Source organism: Myotis davidii, unplaced genomic scaffold, assembly GCF_000327345.1.
Source record: "Myotis davidii unplaced genomic scaffold, ASM32734v1 scaffold332, whole genome shotgun sequence".
In the NCBI taxonomy this organism is placed as follows: domain Eukaryota; kingdom Metazoa; phylum Chordata; class Mammalia; order Chiroptera; family Vespertilionidae; genus Myotis; species Myotis davidii.
The window spans coordinates 2,409,384-2,429,681 of record NW_006285779.1 but is presented as its reverse complement, the minus strand read 5'-3'; the positions used below and the strand labels follow the sequence as shown (position 1 = coordinate 2,429,681).

At 42.6% G+C, this 20,298-nt stretch overlaps 1 protein-coding gene and 1 pseudogene across 2 annotated transcripts in view; both read left to right on the top strand.

Moving 5' to 3' along the window:
• Positions 1-6,065, top strand: part of BORCS7 (BLOC-1 related complex subunit 7) — a 16,079-nt gene extending 10,014 nt beyond the window's left edge. Inside the window, exons 4-6 of one of the 2 annotated variants that reach the window (XR_435287.2) lie at positions 406-426; positions 937-1,050; positions 5,739-6,065. Coding sequence is in view for 1 of the 2 variants with exons in the window: in XM_006756467.2 (XP_006756530.1) it covers positions 406-426; positions 937-988 (73 nt within the window). In the remaining variant the exon portion in view is untranslated. Of the gene's footprint in view, positions 1-405; positions 427-936; positions 1,808-5,738 lie in introns of those variants that run through there. The other variant, XM_006756467.2, reaches the window with a different exon arrangement.
• LOC102762312 lies at positions 2,949-14,306 on the top strand (annotated as a pseudogene).
• The last annotated feature ends 5,992 nt before the right edge of the window (positions 14,307-20,298 follow it).

Sequence of the window (20,298 nt, the reverse complement as noted above, 5' to 3'; positions counted from 1 at the left end):
GGAGGGCAAGAGTGGGGGGGGTAGAGGGTAACGTGGGGACAAGGACACATATGTAATTTCTTAATCAATAAAAAATATATTTAAAAAAAAAAAAAAAAGTTTGAGGACCCCTGCTACATACTCTGCAAACCAAATTTGAGTCATGCATGTAGTTTGCGAACTTACATCCTACACTCTGTGATAGGATATTGTTACCACCTTAGGTTTAGAATCTATCTTTTCGGCAGCTCTGCACTCTGGTAGTGAACAGATTCATGAGCACAAACTTAGGGTGGAATGGACAGAAATATAGAATGTGACATAAGTTGGAAATGTGTTCTGCCTGTATATATCTGGCTGTAAATAACTTCTACTAGTCCACTGAGTTTTCTTATGTTTGTTTTCTTCCTTCCTTTTCTGATTTAGGCAAGAAGCTATTCAGAAGAAGTAAGTAACCCCACACATAGGGGAGTGGGTAGCCAACTGAAGTAGGCTATCGGGAATTATACTGCAGGGCCTGGGATTAGTGCATAACTCTGGTAGACAGATGCCCTTAAATTGATAGACACTCTGGCATAGCTCATTTGGGATATAAAGAATACAGTATATTTCAAAGGCATGCACTACTAGGAAAGGCTTTCTAAGAGTTACAGGGTGTAGAGACCAACCTTAAGAAAACTTTTTATATTGGTGATCATCGTTAAGTAGAGTAAATGTGCTAACATCATTAAATAGCCTTTTTTTTTTTTTAGTGGACTAAATCTATCCCTTGCAATATTGTTTACACTACTAATTGGCTCTACAAACCTTTTCTTCATTGTTTAAAAACTTCTGGGACCCTAGGAGACCAATGTACATGTTGATTTAGCCTCAACAGTATTTATATATTAAAGTACAAATAATTTGTGGAGATGTCTTTATTGCTCATTCTGCATAAACTTTTTCTCTAATTTCTAGTGTTGAGCAGTCATCGGATCTACAGGACCAGCTGAATCACCTGTTGAAATAGAATGGTTATAAGAAGGCTTTGCCTGATGCTGAGGAGGAAATATCTACCACAACCATTGTGCTGTGGGTTTGATTTTCCATTTCCTTCTCCAAAATTTAAGTTAGAAAATATTTGTGCTGATGTACAGTTTCTCCTGAAAAGAAGCTAGGTGGTTGAATTTTGAAAGCACTTCTTGAATCAGACTAACCCACACTCTTCTTGAATTTTTAAGTGCTCTATTAGTTTGATATGAAAGCAAAATTAAAAGCTGTCTTAGTTTTTCCCATAGAACTTTAATGTCATCTTGTCTAAGTGTGATTCTTAAATAGAGCTTCAATGGTGCACATAGAGAATGGTTCTTCTTAAAGAATTTTTTCTTTGAATTATAAATTCAGGAAACATTTTAATTTCCTGTTCACAGAATGGTGATAGGTAATACCTTTTTTCTAGTAACTCGGGAGATACTTACTTTATTCATTACAGCAAATACCTAAATGATAATCAGGCAAATTGCATCATATCTAGCCAGCTGCAAAATCCTGCCTTGACCTGCATTCCTAGTTTCTTTGTTGTTGTGACTCTTGATTATGTGGCCCTGGGTTCATTTTGTAATATTGCTAGTAATCAGCAAATTCATTTGTATGATATTGCCAAATGCGAAAGCAGTTGAATTATTATGAGTGATTGCAGTGTAGGGCTGTGCCGTGGGGAAAACCTTATGTTTGTAGACAGTTACATAGCATTGAATTAATCTTGTTAAATGGCATTACCATTGTCTATAGTTAAGTCTGAATGTCTTTACTTTGTTTGAATTTAAAATGGGACCTCTCTCCTGTTCCAGTTCAGTTCTTAATTTATAATGGATTGGGAGAAAGCTGACATAAGAAAATGAAGTTTTGCCCTGGCCAAGGTGGCTCAGATGGTTGAGTGTCATCTGATGCACCAAAAGGTCCGGTTCAATTCCTGGTCAGCGCACATGCCCGAGTTGCAGGCTCAACGCCCAGTAAGGGGTGTGCAGGGGGCAGCTGATCAATGTTTCATTGATGTTTCTCTCCCTCTTCCTTCCTCTCTCTCTTAAAAAATATCAATTAAAACATTTTTAAAATGAAGTTTTTACTGGAAGAAAAAAAAAGTTCAATTTAATTCATATTACGTATCATCAAATATCAAATTGACTAATCATATCAGACTGCATTTATCCCTCATTTTACATGTTCATGTTAACTATGGTTAAAAAACACAAAAACAGCCCTAGCTGGTTTGGCTCAGTGGAGAGAGCCTCAGCCTGGGGACCAAAGGGTCCCGGGTTTGATTCTGGTCAAGGGCACGTACCTTGGTTGCAGACTTCTTCTTGTCCCGGGCCCTAGTCTGGGCTCAAGCAGGAGGCAACCAGTTGATGTTTCTCTCACATAGATATTTCTCTCTCTCGTTCCCTCTCTCTTCCACTCTCCCTAAAAAAATCAATGGAAAAATATCCTCGGGTGATATTTTACAACAAAAACCCCCCAAAACACAAATGAGGTGTGAAGAAATTCACTTATGCATTTATTACAATTATTAAATGTAAACAAACTCAATATAACTTAAAAAGGAAGGTTGCAAACTTACAGCAAATGCCATATTAAGAGTAAAACATGTCCTGGCTAGTTTAGGTCAATGGTTAGAGTGTCAGCCTATGGACGGAAGAGTCGTGGGTTCAATTACCAAGAGTAAAACATGTCCTGGCTAGTTTAGGTCAATGGTTAGAGTGTCAGCCTATGGACGGAAGAGTCGTGGGTTCAATTCCCAATCAAGGACGTGTACCTTGGTTGCAGGTTTTCCAACCCTGTTAGGGTCGAGTGTGGGAGGCAACTAATCGATGTGACTCTCTCACATCCATGTTTCTCACTCTCCCCTCTTCCTCCCTTCCCTCCACTGTCACCAAAAAAGAAAAAAAAAAATCAATGGAAAAAGTATCCTCAGGTGAGGGGAAAAAAACCTGAGTCTTGGCTTCTTGCCTTCCTCCCTGAACAACATGAGCTCTAGCTTTCCCACAAACCACGGGACCCTGGGCTCCATGCAATCCCCGAGCTACCAACCAGCTCGACCAGCCAACAGCATGGCCAGCATTTATGTAGGGGCTCAGGCTCCCGGACCTCTGTGTCCCACTTTACCAGTATGGGTAGCTGAGGGTCCAGGGGCTTGGCTGCAGTGATAGCCAGAGGTCTGACAGGCATAGGGGGATATCTAGAGTGAGAAGGAGACTATGCCATGCCTAAGTAACCTGGCCTCCTACCTGGAGAGGGAAAGAAATCTGGAGACTGATAATCAGCCTTCACTGGGTGTTCCTGGAGAGCAAAATCCAGGAACACCTAGGGAAGAAGCCACCCCAGGTCAGGGGCTGGGGGCATTATTTCAAAATCATCGAGAACCTGAGGGCTCAGATCTTCACAATTTCTGTGGAAAATGCCCCCACCATTCTACAGCTTGACAGTGCCTGTCTTGCTGCTGCTGACTTCAGAGTCAAGTATGAGACAGAGCTGGCCATGCACCAGTCTGTGGAGAGTGACATCAGTGGTCTCTGAAAGAGGGGGGCTCTCGAGGAGCTGCTTTTCAAGAACCACAAGGAGGAAGTAAATGGTCTACAGCATCAGACTGCCAGGTCTGGGTTGACCATGGAGTTGGATGGCCCCAAATCTCAGACCTCAGAAGATCCTGGTGGACACCCAGGCCCAGTATGAAGAGCTGGCTCGGAAGAACCAAGAGGAGCTAGACAAGTACTGGTCCTAGCAGACTGAGGAGAGCACCACAGGGGTCACCTTGCAGACTGCTGAGATAGGAGCTGCTGGGATGATGCAGAGCTGAGACGTACGTCAAGTCCTTGGAGCTCGACCTGGACTGAATGAGGAATCTGAAGGGCAGCTGGGAGAACAGCCTGAGGGAGGTGGAGATGCACTATGTCACGAAGACAGAAAAGCTCAACCAGATCCTGCTGCCCCCGAGGCAGAGCTGGCCCAGATCTGGGCAGAGGAGCAGTGCCAGGCGCAGGAGTATGAGGCCCGGCTGAACATCAAGGTAAAACTGGAGTCTGAGATCACCACCTGCCCCACCTGCTGCAAGAAGGGGAGGACTTCTGTCTTGGTGATGCCCAGGACAACAGCCCCTCCATACAATCCATCCAAAAGACCATCACCCACAGGACTGTGGACAGAAAAGTGGTGTCTGAGGTCAATGACACCAAAGTTACAGGCAGCAGAAGTGGGGCACACCTTGTGGGGTGGGGGGCAGGAGTTCAGAGATCAGTCCTGGCTAGTGTGGCTTGTAGGGAGCCGATATAGGGTTAAGCCTCAGACTGATCTGTGGGCAAAGTCACAAACAATTCCCAGCTTAGAGGGCACAGTCCTCTTAGCATAATTAGGCCTTTGGGAACCCCTGGACCGCTGGGGCTGGATCCCGGCAGTGGCTCAGTGGGTTGGGCATTGTCCTCTGCACTGAAGGGTTGCTGGTTTGATTTCTGGTCAGGGTACATGCCCAGGTTGCAGGCTCAATCCCCAGTGTGGGGCCTGCAGGAGGCAGCCAATCAATGATTCCCTCTCGTCATTGATGTTTTTATCGTTCCCTGTCTGTTCCTCTTTGAAATCAATATAAATAAATAAATAAATAAGAAAAAAAATATGGCTTAATATGAGATCTCTAATTTGGTCTACGGAGCAGACTGACCTACATATTAAAAATATGTTAAACGACAACAAAAACACTGTGGCTGAGGCACTGACCAATTAGAATGAATGATGTTCACAAGCAATGTGGCCCCAAATCGCCCTGGACATTAGGTACTTGAGGGAACACTGGGAATAACTCAATTTGAGTTTATCTGTGTGTGGTTAAGTGGATTTAAGGTTTATCAAGTGATTCTGGTGAATAACCACAAGTTGGAGATAATATAATAAAGTGAACAAGTGGAAATGATAGAGCCCTTTCCTTAATCTCCCACTAATCTGTCCATTCAAGATAATAAAGATACCATTTTAACCCTCATAATGTGATTGCAAAAAACCCCACCCTGATACCTATAAAAACACTCATTTTTCCCCACATACTTCATAGTTGGAAATATTCTAACTTTAAGCAGGATTTTTTCCATGGGTTTAATTTGTTAAAGATACAAAAAAATAAAAGAAAGGTACAGCACCTTTCTATTAATACTTAATAACAACTAACTGACATCAGGGAAGATTATTAGCAGATGAGATTAATGAGTATTATTTAGTAGATTTTGCATTTATATATTCCTTCACTTGAAACCCTATATCTCCTTCCTACCCTAATGAACAGATATGCTTGTTACAACCCGCAAAAGGAAATAAGATATACAACTCTCTGTAAGATGAAATAATATCCAATAGACACAGTGAATTGAAAAAAAAAATTACTAGGGGTTAAGAATGAACTGAGCAGAAGTGCTTTCCTAAATAAAATTCAAAATTGACTGAGAACTGCTACATATTGTATTAATTTCATCTCTATGATATTCTGGAAAAGGAGGGAGAACAGATCTATAGTTGTTTTGGGGGTGATGGGAGGGGGAGGCACATGGCAGAGACTGAAAGAAACCACACAGGGTGGTTTGATCAAACATTCCCAACTGGGATGCCATAGGAGGTAGTCATGTCCCAGGCCTACAGCGTCCTTAGCAAAGATCAGTCTTTGCCTTAGGCGAGTCCTGTCCACTGTTCTTGTGTATCTAGGATAACATACCTTTAAATGTCAGAGTAATTTTCTTCTCTTAAAGCCACAACTGCAGGCACCAGAACCCCTCATTGATACCATGTTTCCTGCATTCCATCTCTATCTACTGTAAACGTTCATTATATAGTATCCTGTACCCACCAATGTCAAAGCAGTGTGTTTCTCCATTTTGCTTTTTATCTATTCTAGTGATTTCCTCACTTTGCTTTCTTCTGCCTCCTTAATCTACAACCAATGGATTTCAGGTACCTTCCTTATGTTCTCATCTTTGATTCTAAATTCATAGAAGAAACTCAAAACTGCTATTCTCCCCTGGTCAGTGTGGCTCAGTTGGTTGAACTTGTCCCATGCCCCAAAAGGTCTCTGGTTCGATTCCCCATCAGGGTGTATGCCCGGGTTGCAGGCTCGATCCCTAGTAGTGGACATGCAGAAGACAGCCAATTGATGTTTCACGTCAGTGTTTATCTTTCCCTCTCCCTTTCTCTTTTTCTAAAATTAATAAAAACTTTTTTAACTGTCATTCTCAAGAGTATTTTCCCAATCCATTGAGATCTTGCTTCTGGGCATGTCCTCAAAAACTTGGCTCAAATAAACTCTTATAAAACTTTTCTATAGGTTTGGGTATCATTTCCTTGACAGAGGGGCTTATAGTACAAAAGGGCAAGAAGAAACATTTTTGGGCAAGAGAACTGTTCTAAGAATTCTCTAGTACGCTAAAGAAAGGTGAATTTTACTGAATGGAAATTATATCTCAATAAACCTGACTTTAAAAAATAGATTGAGAAAAAGTGACTTCATCCCCCAAATGGACAAAGATCATTATATATGTGGTTGCTCATGTACGTCAGATATGAAGTTTATAAAAGGAGAATCACAGTGATCAATAAAGAAATATAGAAATTAATAATAATAACCTCTGTGGTTGGAAAGACTAAAGACAGCCAACATGACATTGGGCCAGCAGGGCCAGAGCGCAGAGCGAGACTGCGTTGGAGCGTCAGGCTGCAAGCCATCCAGGGCGCAAGCCTGCCTCCCCTGCGATGGGGCCTAGGGTGGGCTCAGTCTCTGGAGCTGGCTGCGGGGAACTCGAGTCCTGGAGTCCAGAGACCAAGGAGACAGTGAGTGTGCCGTCCCTTGTCTCCTGGCCCGGGCCCCCAGTCCCTTCCCCTGACCCTTCCTCCACCACCCCCACTAACTCTCGGGCCTACCACCTGCCTTTTAACCCACCTTTTTATCGCAGTGCACCTCTTCTACACCCTCTTCTTTCAGCCACCATTTCCCCATCCAGGCAATGCCCCCATCCTCTCCCTCCCCCAATCTCCAACCACCACCACTCCAGCCAGGTTCTGGAAGGACTTGCAGCTGAGAGCAGTAGGGAATGATCAGAGGTAGAGCCTGGGCTGAGTGGGAGCCCTAGGCCTGGCCCTAACCCTAACCCTAACCCTAACCCTAACCCTAACCCCTTAACCCCAGGACTGGGGCAGAGCAGAGTCTGGGCTTAGAGCTTTGCGGGGAGCAAAGGCTGGCTAGGCTTGGATGGGTGGAGTGGGGTGGTGATGTGCACACACCAGTTTCAGTATTTCTTCTCTCTCCCCATCTCACCCCATCCTTAACCCTTGGGTCAGACCTACTACAGGCAGGTGCTAAAGAAATCCGCAGACCTCCAGCCCAAGACCTGTGTCATTGCAGCCAGGTGGGTCCCCAAGCACATCTGGACAGCCCTGCAGAATGTCCTTGAGGAAGTAGCCCTGAGGTAGAGTGCCCTGTGCTTCCCCCTTGGAGACACCAGATAACAGCTTTCTCAAAAAATAATTATGCTGATCTCTAGAGAAGTAATCCATCTCCTCCAATCCATCCTGCCTGCTGTGTCTATCATAGAACCGATCATTACAGCACTGATCATCTTATTGCTCTGTTTGAGAATTTCCAGTGACTCCCCCACTCCTCCTCTTACTCAAAGGATACATTCACACTTCTTGGAGCTGACATTCAAGACTGTCCAGTATTTGGGCTCTCCCTTCCTAACCAAGCTTGGTTCCCTCTGACACACTATACTACTCTAGCCAGACCTTTCCCTTCCTCCTGCTATCAGAACCGCCAGGATGCAGTTATCAATCTGGAATGCCTCCCCTCTCCTTTCTACCTTCCAAATCCTGCCCATGCAATACTTCACTGATGTCCTACCTACTTTGTGAAGCTTTCTCCAATCCTTGAGCACCACCTTCCCCAAATCACTGTAGGACCGACGGCCTGTGCCACTCAGTTTGTCTATAAATCATGAAAAACATTTTATTTGCTCACGGTTTACCACCCCAGGTAAATACATCTAGGGGACAGATCTCCGCCTACATTTTTTCTTCCATAACTAGCACAGTTTTGGATCTGCATTAGATGCTCAGCTAATGCCTAACTGTATTTATTCAACAAATATTTTAGATGGTTTATTTGTCTTAGTACCTGGCACAGTGCCCAACAATACAATAGTAAAGAAGAGTCTCCGCCTTCATGGTGCTTCCAGTTTAGTGGGGGAGGTTAAATACCTAAATTGAAACTGAATGAATGATGGAAGGAAGAAAAGGGAGGGAGGAAGGATTTATAAGATTTAGTGGCTCCACATCTTCTAGTCTCTAGAGGGGGAAAAAATACGTGTGTATGTACTTTCTCTTTCCCAGGTATTATGGCTGTGTTCTGGTCATCCATCAAAACTGATGGATTTTTGGACCGGGCTAGTGAAAGTGGCAGAGATTTGCTATGTGTTTAAATGATTTATGAGAAAGGGCATGTTACTGGAATCGACATGAGAGAAGATCAGGCGAGACAATGATTTGGAGGAAAAAATGATCAAAAGCATTCTTTTGAGATAAAGTTTTTTTCTATGTGACTCTTCAAGGCTTTAATAAGGCAGCTGAATGGCAATGCTTATTTATGCCACTCGTGCTTTCTGTCCTGGGCTCTGGGGACTTTGGCCGTTAGGGGCTCTTCTGGAAGAACAGATTTTCTTTCTTTTTAAAAAAAAAATATTATTTTTATTGATTTTAGAGAAGAAGGGAGAGAGAGAAACATCAATGATGAGAGAGAATCATTGATCAGCTGCCCCCTGCACACCCCACACTGGGGATTGAGCTGCAACCCAGGCATATCTTTGACCGGGAATTGAACCACGATCACCTAGTTCATGGGTCGACGCTTTACTACTGAGCCACACTGGCCGGGTGAGAGTCAGAGGTTTGATCTAGTATATGAATATCATGATGACCCAGTGGAGTCTGGTCTTTTCTTCTGCCATCTGTCCTGCAAGATTTTGTTAATGAATGAAGAGCTTATTCAAGCAAAAACCAGGTATTGAGCTCCATTGAGTTGTCCCAGGCTGGAGCATATCCCACATGCCCAGAGAAGCCTTGTATCCTTATCCAAAATAGTCAGGGGGAAGTATATTCCATTAGTAAAAGGAAATTTTGAGGGGTGGGGGGAACCAGTGTATTTAAAAAATGCTAATTATCAAACCTATATTTTTCTTTTCTTAGGTGGAAGTGGCGAAAAAGTATATTGAATATCACTTGGAAAAATATGGCTTCCAGGCACCCAAGGTGACCTTTGTTCATGGCTGCATAGAGAAGTGGGGAGAGGCTGGGACCAGAAATGAGAGTTATGATGTTATGATGTAGGTCTCTCCTTACTGTTATGAATGTAGCCCCTTTTCTATCGAACACACAAATGTCACCATTTGTGACAGTTTTTGCTGAACTGACTCTCATGTGGGGCGATAAACTAAACCTGGCATGACTGAATGTAGAGGAGGAGCGGGTCTGGGCCCAGAACACACTAGCCCAAGAGAGAACTTACTTTTACTTAACCATCAACCAGTGAGCCCAAGAGACCAGCAAGACCACTGAGTCTGCTCAGACAATGCACACTGACCTGTTATCTTTAATATTATTTTCATAGCAAATTACAGAATTCTGTGCTTCTCTTTTTTTCTGTCAAGTCATGCCCCAGTGACAATCTTAGTAAACTGCCTGAAGGAACTTCGTCTGTTTACAGGTGGGATAAGAAATGGAGACATCTGGCCCCAGGTTGTTTTTTGCCTGGTAAACATCAGGGCAGAAACAAATAAGAAACATGCCTGAAATTTTTTTCCTGCACTCAATTTTTGCTGAAAGTTTACTGATATTTTAAACACTCTGTTCATCTCTTTTATCTTGGGAAAATAGTTGAGCTTGGGGAAGAGAGGAGGAAAGGTTATTGTAGGATCCAGACCTCCATACTGTTGAAATTAGCTAAATAAAATCTCAAAATGACTGCTAACTCATGTGCCTGAGATTTAAGCACAATATTGAGAAAAACATGTTGTTATAAAAGTACATGCTAGCATTACAAAAAGTTGTGTACTTTTTAAAGGAGAAGAGTTTATGAATTCTATTGACTTCTTCTGATAGTTATACAACCTTGAGCTGCATTTGTTTCAATTTGGCTCAAAATCTAGGTGACCTGAGTATCCTTATTCAGGAGAGGGACACTCTTGCCCTCCCTGTCAGATAGGGGACTGAAAAAGAAATCTTGGCACTTGCTAAAAAAATATTTATACTTTTCCTCCCACCTTCTAAGTCAGTGGTTCTCAACCTTCTGGCCCTTTAAATACAGTTACTCATGTTGTGACCCAACCATAAAATTATTTTCGTTGCTACTTCATAACTGTAATGTTGCTACAGTTATGAATCATAATGTAAATATCTGATATGCAGGATGGTCTTAGGCGACCCTTGTGAAAGGGTCGTTCGACCGCCAAAAGAGTCGCAACCCACAGGTTGAAAACCACTGTTGTAACTTCTTCCAGGCTGAGCTAATCATCAAATTAACAGAGACAGATTAACAGGAGAACATCAGGTTTTTAATACCTTCGAATGGAGGATTCACATAGGCATGTGAAGGGAACCAGTTTAGCCATTCAGAAGCTGCTTTTGGGATATTGATTTTTAAGGTGTTTAATAAGAAACAAGACTCAGAAAGAACCTTTGACCTCCTTGCTTTCCTGCGGAAGAAAAGATTCAGACAGAGAAACCTGTTTCAGGAAGGAAAACTTAGAATGCCACTTTAGCCTAATTTGAATTAAGTGTCGTAAACAAGGCTTCAGGCAGGTGCAGGTGCCTGTTAGCTAGATACCCACTGTGTTCCATTGTTTTTGAGTTGTCTAGCAAGAATTTTCCTGTCATGTCTGCTTCTGGTAGGCTTCTCTGTCTGGATCTCTTGGGCAGGAAAGCGGGGAGGTCAAAGTGTCCTGAGTCGTGTTTCTTAATAAACAGCTTAAAATCAATATCCCAAAAAGACAGCTTCAGGATGGCAAAACTTTGATCCTTTTGTTCACACAGGGTCAGTTCAAGCACTCCCCCCCCCCCCCCCCGCCCTCTGCATTTGTTTTTAAAATGGATTTTATCCCTTCATTCCTTTCTTTGCTATCTGGGATTAATGTAATCTTAACCTTGTTTGGATGAATTCTGCTGTTTCAGCATGATGGGAAGCTATATTTCAGTGACGTCTCTGCTAGCCTTGAATTGCCAGAAGAAAGCAGGACGCACAGTTTTCTGGGGTAGGTGTCTTTTTGTTTTGTTACGTTTTGTCTTAAGGCAGATACGTGTTCATATACACCGCCAGGGTGAGGCTTTGTGATGTGGGAACATGTGGATTAGGTCAGGAGGTTTAGGTTCCATTTCTCTTCTGCCTCTCAAAAGTGGCATGACCTTGGAAAATTAATTTCCTTGAGTCGCCTTCTAAACTGTAAAATGTAGATAATTTACAATCTGCTGATAGGGCTTTTATGAAAATTAAACGGGATAAATAATGTGGGAAACACTTTGAAAACTGTAGTGTGGAAATGAGGGCAACTGTCCCAGCACTGATGCCCCTTAATCCCCTTATGTTCTCATCATTGTGGTTTATTCCTTTACTATCATATGTGTGTGGTCCGTCTGACTATGAAATCAAAAGTTCTTACTTTAATAATGTTAACATTTTTATGTTATTATTATGTTATTATTAAAACATAAGTGAATATTGTTAAAATGTTGGAAAAATACAAAAAGTAAAAGACCATATTACTACTGATCATATAGCCAGCAATAACCTCCTTACCATTTTAATATATATCCTTTTACGTGTTTTTTTCCTCTGTGCATATAATAAGATTGGGAGCATGCTATGTATAGAACTTAGTATTCTAATTTTATTTAGCATATTTCCTAAACCTAAACATTTTTTAAAGTTTTATTTATTAAACTGGGGTTGTGGGCTTGATCCCCAGTGTGGAGCGTGCAGAAGGCAGCTGATCAATGATTTTCTTTCATCATTGCTGTTTCTGTCTCTCTCTCTCTCCCTTCCTATCTAAAATCAATAAAAAAAATATTTAAAAAATAGCAAAGCTTATTTAGAGATCGCTGTAAGAAATGGTAAATTTGTAGTTGAGAAAGTTTAATCAAACATAAGAGACAAGAATCCCAGAGCCAAAAACCCCAAAAGTTCTTGTTTGGCCACGATTACCAGCGTGAATCAAGCCCACGTCAGCATAGGAGACACCTGTAGAGCCGAGGAGTGATTTACGTTCTTTGCTTTATTAAACTCTTGAGCTCTCTGCTATTGTTACTCTTCCCTTTTTCTAAGACAATGATTTTTTGGAAGGTAGAGAAATTTGACTTCTGACTTAGTCCATCGGGTATTTCATAAATGTGTCTTTGCTATTTTGAAATTCTTGGGAATTCATTGATTATAAAACCTTGCTGATTGGAATCAGTGTTTATTTTGAAATGTTTTCAACATTCTAACTCCCCTGTAGCCTGGTTTCCTGAATACCGGCGTACACAAGCTGTCAGGAGATTACAGTTATAAGCAAAGGGAGTCTTTCCTCCAGCCACAACATTCCTGGGAACTCTGGCTTCTACAGAAAAACATTTCCTTCCAGCATAGCTGTTTTTGCTCTCCCTCCTGGTGTGCATGCGGGCTACGTAAAGGAGGGCCCTTGACCTCAGATACGGCTTGTAACATTCTGCATATTTGGACTGGTTTTTATCTCGGCAATCTCCTTCCCATTCTGCCTTCTTTCTTTCAGCCTGCACATGTGCCAATGTCTTTAGAGCAGTTTCAAGTTTTTGAAATGGGAATAATTGACACTGAAGGAAGATTTAAAGAATGAAGCAGCTGGTGTATCTTAGAAAAATAACCTCGTGCTCTTGGGGGAAGACACTCATATCTTTTTTATGGCAAACCTTTACGATAAACCCTCCAGCACAGTGCGGGCAGGTGGCGCAAGGGACTTGGCTCATGCTTACAGCTTCCCATTAGTTGCTGCAGCAGAGAGGAATGCAAGCTGCTGCCTCTTTTTAAGAGTCCTTTTCCCCCCTTTTTCCCCCTTTCTTCTCTTACCGCCAGACTAGCACCCAGCAGGGGTCTCCAAGCCAGGTAGACCTCTTCATTTTAGAGAGGTGGAAACTGGGCCCTAGAGGCAAGGTAAGTTACTGCAGTAAAGGGAGTGGGTCAAAAGACTGCCCTTCATGAATGTAAGGTCTGTGCCTGTCGTGTCCACCCTTCTGTTTGCAGTGACCAACAATAAATAGTAAGAGTGTAAATACATGTTTAATGAATTCATTTTCTTTCTTTTTTTTAATATATATATTTTTTACTGATTTCAGAGAGAAAGGGAGAGGGAGAGAGAGAAACATCAATGATGAGAGAGAATCAGCGATTGGCTGCCTCCTGCATTCCCCTCACTGGGGATGGAGCCCGCAACCTGGGCATGTGCCCTTGACTGGATTTGAACCAGGGACCCTTCAGTCCACAGGCTGACGCTCTATCTACTGGGCCAAACCGGCCAGGGCTAATGAATTCATTTTCATTACTTAAGGTGGCTTGTACATGCTCTTGATTTTCGACCTCTGTGCCAGGTTTTTCACTGGCCCCACTGGCACTGGTGTTGGAGGTGAAAGGAGGAAAAATAAAGATTGCCATTTTGTCTTTTGAAAACTCCACTGACTCTGCCCTGAGACCTTGCTGGCCCTTGTTGGCAGTCTCAGCACCTGCAAACCATCAATTGCTAATGATGGCCCTGGTATGTAGGACTTGCCTTCTTATCTTGCACATGGTTCTGGTTCTGGAGATTAGAGAAGAAACTTCAGCATTGCAGTATCTCAGGTCCTAAGGGCTAAAAGGCACATACAAATGGGAACCCCACAAAACAAAGCAAAATAAACTCTCCTTGCCCAACAGGGACTGCCTTTAAGAAGCTTTGGATGAAGTTCACCTTGGAAGTGGTAAGAACTTGATTCAAAATCTTCAGAGAAGGACGGCCACCTTTATAGCTGAATGACTGATACTATTTTCAGGACCCCAAGCAATTGGAAAAGATTATCTCCCTTTTAGGTAAATCAAACGGAAATATTAGTGTCTGGGTCCATCAAAACAGCTTTAACTTGCCCTTCCATTTGGGGTTGCCTTTTTACAGGATCACATCACAGAGCCATTCAAGCTTGCAGAAAAGTCTGACAATGCAAAGTCCGATTGTTCCCCTGATGAGGCTGCTGGGGCACAATGTCTCCTGCGAAGACATTGGCTGGACGCTGAGGAATGAGTGACGTATGTCTTTTAACCTGCCCTTCCCATAGCACAGACCATAAGGAAGAGTAAATGGCAAAAAGTCACCAAATTCTAGATTTGATAAAAACAAATGAAATCTTTTGAGAAGGTGTTAACGGCCCCGGTGAGGTCGGGACGGACGGCCCCGGTGAGGTTGAAACGGCCCTGGTGAGGTCTGGACAGCCCCAGTGAGGTTGAAATGGCCCCGGTGAAGTCAAAATGGCCCCAGTGAGGTCGAAACGGTCCCGGTGAGGTCGGGACGGCCCTGGTGAGGTTGAAACAGCCCCAGTGAGGCCGAGATGGCCCCAGTGAGGTCAAGACGGCGCTGGTGAGGACGAAACAGCCCCAGTGAGGTTGGAACGGCTCCAGTGAGGTTGGGACAGATAATGGGGACCAGTATAGACTGATGAACAGGGGTAGATGCAGAGGCAGAGCAGCATTGAACAGACTGTCAAACTACAGTGGGAAGCCTGGGAAGGGTTTTGGGGAGGGGGCGTTAAGAGATCAACCGAAGGACTTATATGCATGCATATAAGAATAACCAATGGACACAAGACACTAGGGGGTAGGGGCCGGAGGAATGTCAAGAGGGGGAAAAAGGAGACATATTTAATACTCTTTGTAATACTTCAAGAAATAAAAATTATTTTTAAAAAAGAAGGTGTTAACGAAGGGTTCATAGCAAATCACCCTAAACACTAGTTAAGCAGTTTTTCTCCATCTTAAGTAATTCAAAGTTCTGGTGCCACTTAGTGGTCAGAAGTGGAACTGAGCAGTGTTAAGGTTTGGCCAAGGGGCAAGCCAGGGTTCAGAAATAACAATTGTCAGAGAGTCTCAGGAAAAACATATTCCTTCTGACCTGCAGAGCACCTTTTGGACTTTTCAGCTTATTTGCTCATTAAACAAAGCTCCTACTGAAATTGGGCTAATCATGCCAAAAGATTGCCAAATCAGGTTTGGTAGCAGTGCTCTTGGGTTAAATGGTTTTTTAAAGCAAACACTTTTAAAAAATTGGCAGTTGAATGAAGAAAACAAATGAACGATACATTTCTTTGATCTCAGTTCACCCTAATGTGTGACAACATACTGACTATAGTAAATCCTAACTAGATTAGGAAAAGAGTTTGATAATTTTTAAAAGAAGAGCTAGGTGATTGGTGGTTTTCTTTTCCTTTACAAAGTACCTTAGGAAAGTATTAGATTTAGTTCTAGTTTCCATAGTTAAAGAAGATTGAGGAATATTTCAAGGCTGACTACACTATTAGAGAATAGGAAAGCTTCAAGAATGCTTAAATAAATTGAAGGCTAGTTATATTTGAAGACTTTGTCAGAGGACACAGAAAGATGACAAGCCTGGATCGTTTAAGCCATGATCCCTGCCACCAGGAGCTCATAGTTCATTTTTAATAACAACTTCAAGCGAAGAAGAGTTTTAATAAGAGAATTTCAACCCGTTGCTCTGAGCTCAGTGCACAGACCCCAGGGGGAGCCGGCATGTCCCGAGAGCTTTTTATTAGGGACATGAGAATTTTCAGACTTTGTAAAATTTTGGGATGGATTCTACAGGGACAGCTGTTAAAAACGGAGAAATTATCAGATTACTAAGTGTGTTCGGCCTTAGACCCTGACTTACTACTACTGATCAAGGGAAGTATTAGATGATATCTTTTAAGCCCTATTTGTCTCTGTGACCTTGATTCTAAGCAGTTCTTTCTTGGCTTTATAGTTCAGTATTTCCCCAGGCACAATGTGTGTTAGTTAGGATGGTACGATTAAGCATCCTTCACTATCCATGAGCACAAGGTGGTCCTGCTAGAGAGGAAATGAAAAGAGAGTGTCCTGGTTATTTGGCTTATTAGACTCTTCCGAATTTAGGGGAAGGAGGTATTAGCCATTTACTTGTCATTCTGAACTCTCAGTTATCCCCAAAAGACATCGAGTGATAAGATTGGGCTGGAAAATAGAGATTCACATTGTCCTTTTCCTAAGAATAACATGTTTTATACATTATGTTCCAACAAAATATACACCTTAAGAATTGTATTTGACTTATAGTCTAGAAAGGACATGTATTAGACAATATAAAATTAAAATACGCGTTTTGCTCAGAAAACTGGCATAAATAGTTAAATATTTAAAATAGGTGAAAGAGACAACTAGGAATGTGCAATCCTTATAAAAGAGCAAACCTCTCCTTCAAGAATGAGAGGCAGCCGGGCCGGTGTGGCTCAGTGGTTGAGCGTTGGCCTATGAACCAGGTCACGGTTTGATCCCGGCCAGGGCACTTGCCTGGGTTGCAGGCTCAATCCCCAGTGTGGGGAGTGCAGGAGGCAGCCAATTGCTGATTCTCTCTCATCATTGATGTTTCTATCTCTCTCTCTCTCCCTCTCTTAAATCAATAAAAAAATATATTTTAAAAAAAGAAAAGAATGAGAGGCAGTATGGAGTGCTGATTAAGAGCAAAAATTTGAAGCCTTTAAAGTTCCGTTTTCCTTTCAACTCTGACACTTAGCATTTTGGCCTTGAGAAAATTATCTCACATCCCTATGCCTTTATTTCCTCATTTGTATGAAGTTCTTTGAAAGAGACCATGGCACATGGTTCATGTTATTGCTCATTTAGCTCTAGATGGTTGCTATCGGCATGTGATTGATGCCTCTTGCTGCCCGATCATGGTTTAGGAAGCTGCATGTAGCTCTTTTGACAACAGGCAACTTTCCCCCCAACATTTTATTTGGACAGTTTTCAAATATACAGAAGAGCTTAAAGAACTGTAATGAGCCCTCACTGGTTGGGCTCAGTGGATAGAGTGTCGGCCTGCGGACTGAAAGGTCCCAGGTTTGATTCCGGTCAAGGGCATGTACCTTGGTTGCGGGCACATCCCCAGTGCAGGGTGTGCAGGAGGCAGCTGATCGATGTTTCTCTCTCATCGATGTTCCTAACTCTCTACCCCTCTCCCTTCCTCTCTGTAAAAAATCAATAAAATATACTTTAAAAAAAAAAGAATTGTAATGAGTCCACTTGGAGTGGCTCAGTTGGTTGGAGTGTTGTCCTGTGCATTGAAAGGTTGCTGGTTTGATTCTGGTGGTCAGGGCACATACCGAGGAATTTACCCACCACCTAGATTACACACTTCTTAACCTTTTGCAATCTGTTTATACATTTTAACATATTTACTAACATTAGAGACACAGAAACAGGGGTCAGTTCTTTCCTAGGCATAAGCCCTTTCCAAAGATATTGGATTTAAAGGGTTTAAGGAGCAAATTTTCTCTTAATTGATTATTGTATCAAAATAGTATTTTCAGTGCTTCATTATCACAGAGGGAGGGTTTATTTAAAAGTCATGGAAACCTGCAGAGACTTTTCAGCTTATCTACATGAATAGGCCCAGCAGTGGCCTGAACAGGACCCCCATTCCCACCTCCAGCACCTCCAGCCATGCATAGCTGAAAAGGGCATGGCTCTTTGCCAAGTCAGTAGCAGAACCTGCTCCTCTGGTTGATTCTTGGCCTTTCCTTGAATGGCTCCAAGGAAGCAGCCAAAATAGTCAGTAATTCTGCTTTATTAGGCTGGGAGGTTGACTAAACTCATCTGACAAAGATTGTGAACTTATCCATCCATTATTTCATTTTCTCACTGAATATTAATTAAATACCTACTTGAATGTCTCAGGCACTGTCCTAGGCAAGTTTCACAAACAATGGAGTATTGTGAACCCTGTGGGGCAATGGGACAAAAATAGTTAAGCATATTTTCTAAACTTTGTTGGCATCTGTCCTAACTTCTGTGATTTGCCAAGTTTCTTCAACCACACACCACAATTTGGGTGAAAACAAGGCTTCTTTTGTAGACCCTGCCCAAGAGTCAGTAGAGGGAAAACACACTAGATTATAAAAATCTAGTCTTTTGCAAATAGGAAGCTGCAATAAAAAATCCTGATAGTCACCTATGACTTGAGCTTTACTGCGTCATTCCAGTCTCTTTTCAACTGCTGATCCTGCGATTCCTGTAAGCACGCCTCCCACTGAGGTTAATGGGAGTGTTATGTGAACCTAAGTTTTGTACTTAATCTTCTCCCCGCTGAGTGAGCCTTGCTTGTCTTGGACTGACTACCATCCCAATCCCCTTCCCCAACGTGAACACGCCTTTCCTTTCATGTAGCAGAGCCACTGGGCAGTGGTAGGCTCCAGGTGAGAGGAAAATACATTTGGAACAAAAAGTGTTCTGCCCTTAAGCTTCTCTGTTGCCTCATCTACATTGTCCAGAAGCCAGAGAGAATCAAATCAACAACATCTGGGTGCACGGTAAGCCAATCTGGTGTCTACTAACTTTGAAAACTAGGCCTAAAGCCACGAGCCGTCTGGTCATTCTTGGAATGAAAAAGGAGGCAGGAGACAGAAAACAGGGTTTCTTCCTAGACCGGGCTCTGCTGCTGAGCTGGTCACTCGCCCATAAGAAACTCATTCACCTACTTGAGGGTTCACGTTCCCTATTGTAAAACGCGGGTGTTCCCTTCCAGGCTCAGAAGCAGATTTATGGTCTAGGTTCTGGAGAGGTCGCCGAGTTTTAAAAATTGTTTGGACTAGTTGCCCACATGTATAAATCAGAAGGCTTCTCATAAAATATGAATTGCTGGCTTCTCTGGAAACACTGGAAATGCTGGCATCACTGACGCTGCCTTTCTGCCACAACTGTCATGGCCAGCGTGAGTAATGGCTTCCCCTTCAAGCAGGACATGTCCCTTTAGACAATTTGTCACCATCCCCACCCAGTCGACTTTTCTGACCTTTTGAGTTTGTGGCCCTGTTTTAGGATCAGAATGAGCACAGTTGAATCAAATTTACAAATAATTTTTTTTATAGTTCAAACGATGGCAGGTCAATGGCTTACTCTATGATTCTGACATATATTTAATTCATTACAAGCAGAAGCCAAGAAGGGAGCTTTGCAGGGAATGCTCACAGGAGGGAACCAAAGATGCTGGGCTGCTTATGGTAATTTGACATTAACTCAGAGCCTAATTGTGTCAGGTGAGGTGGCCTGGACAGTTTATCTTCTGTCCCCAGAGTTAACAAGCTTCCATCACATAAGTTTCTTTGTGAATATTAAATGAGTATCCTCAGGAAAGCAAATCCTCAAAAGGTCAAGTTGCTAAAGAGGAAAGGTTTGCACGGCCAGGGCAGGAGGACTTGTGTGGCTTCTCAGCTCAGTAGTAAATCTTTTACTAACTGTCCTTATTGTCTTTTTCTTATTGCCTTATTATTCCTTTCAATTGGATAGAACTAGGCAAATATTGTGAAGGAGGTATTTTTATTTTTTGCTTTTAAATAATAACAGAAGTTCATGAAGTGGATGCAATCCTTTAAAAATGGTAATTTCTCATGGTAATGAGGAAGATTCATTGTGATATGAACCAAACCAAATATCCCAAGTTGTTTTTTTTTAAAATGTATTTTATTGATTTTTTACAGAGAGGAAGGGAGAGAGATAGTCAGAAACATCGATCCAGCTGCCTCCTGCACATCTCCTACTGGGGATGTGCCCGCAACCCAGGTACACGCCCTTGACCAGAATCGAACCTGGGACCCTTCAGTCCGCAGGCCGACGTTCCATCCACTGAGCCAAACCGGCTTCGGCCCAAGTTGTTTCTTTACTGAAAATAATTTCCTCACATCTCCCTCTCAATGCTGTGTTTTTCTAACTTTCCAGAAGAGAAAACCAAGGCTGAGGCTATTTAAGTGACTTGCGTGATGGGAGGACAGTGAGTGTTAGAATCAAGACTAGAACTACCGTATTTGCCGGCGTATATGACGATTTTTTGGCCCTGAAAAATATGCCTCCAAGTGGGGGGTCGTCTTATACGCCAGGTACACTTCAGATAGACTGCCCATAGTGCTTGCCCCGTGCCATAGTGGCCTCCCGATGCCCGCCCACTTCATTCCACATACCGTTCAGGCATCAGCAGCGCTGCTGGTGTATGCTCG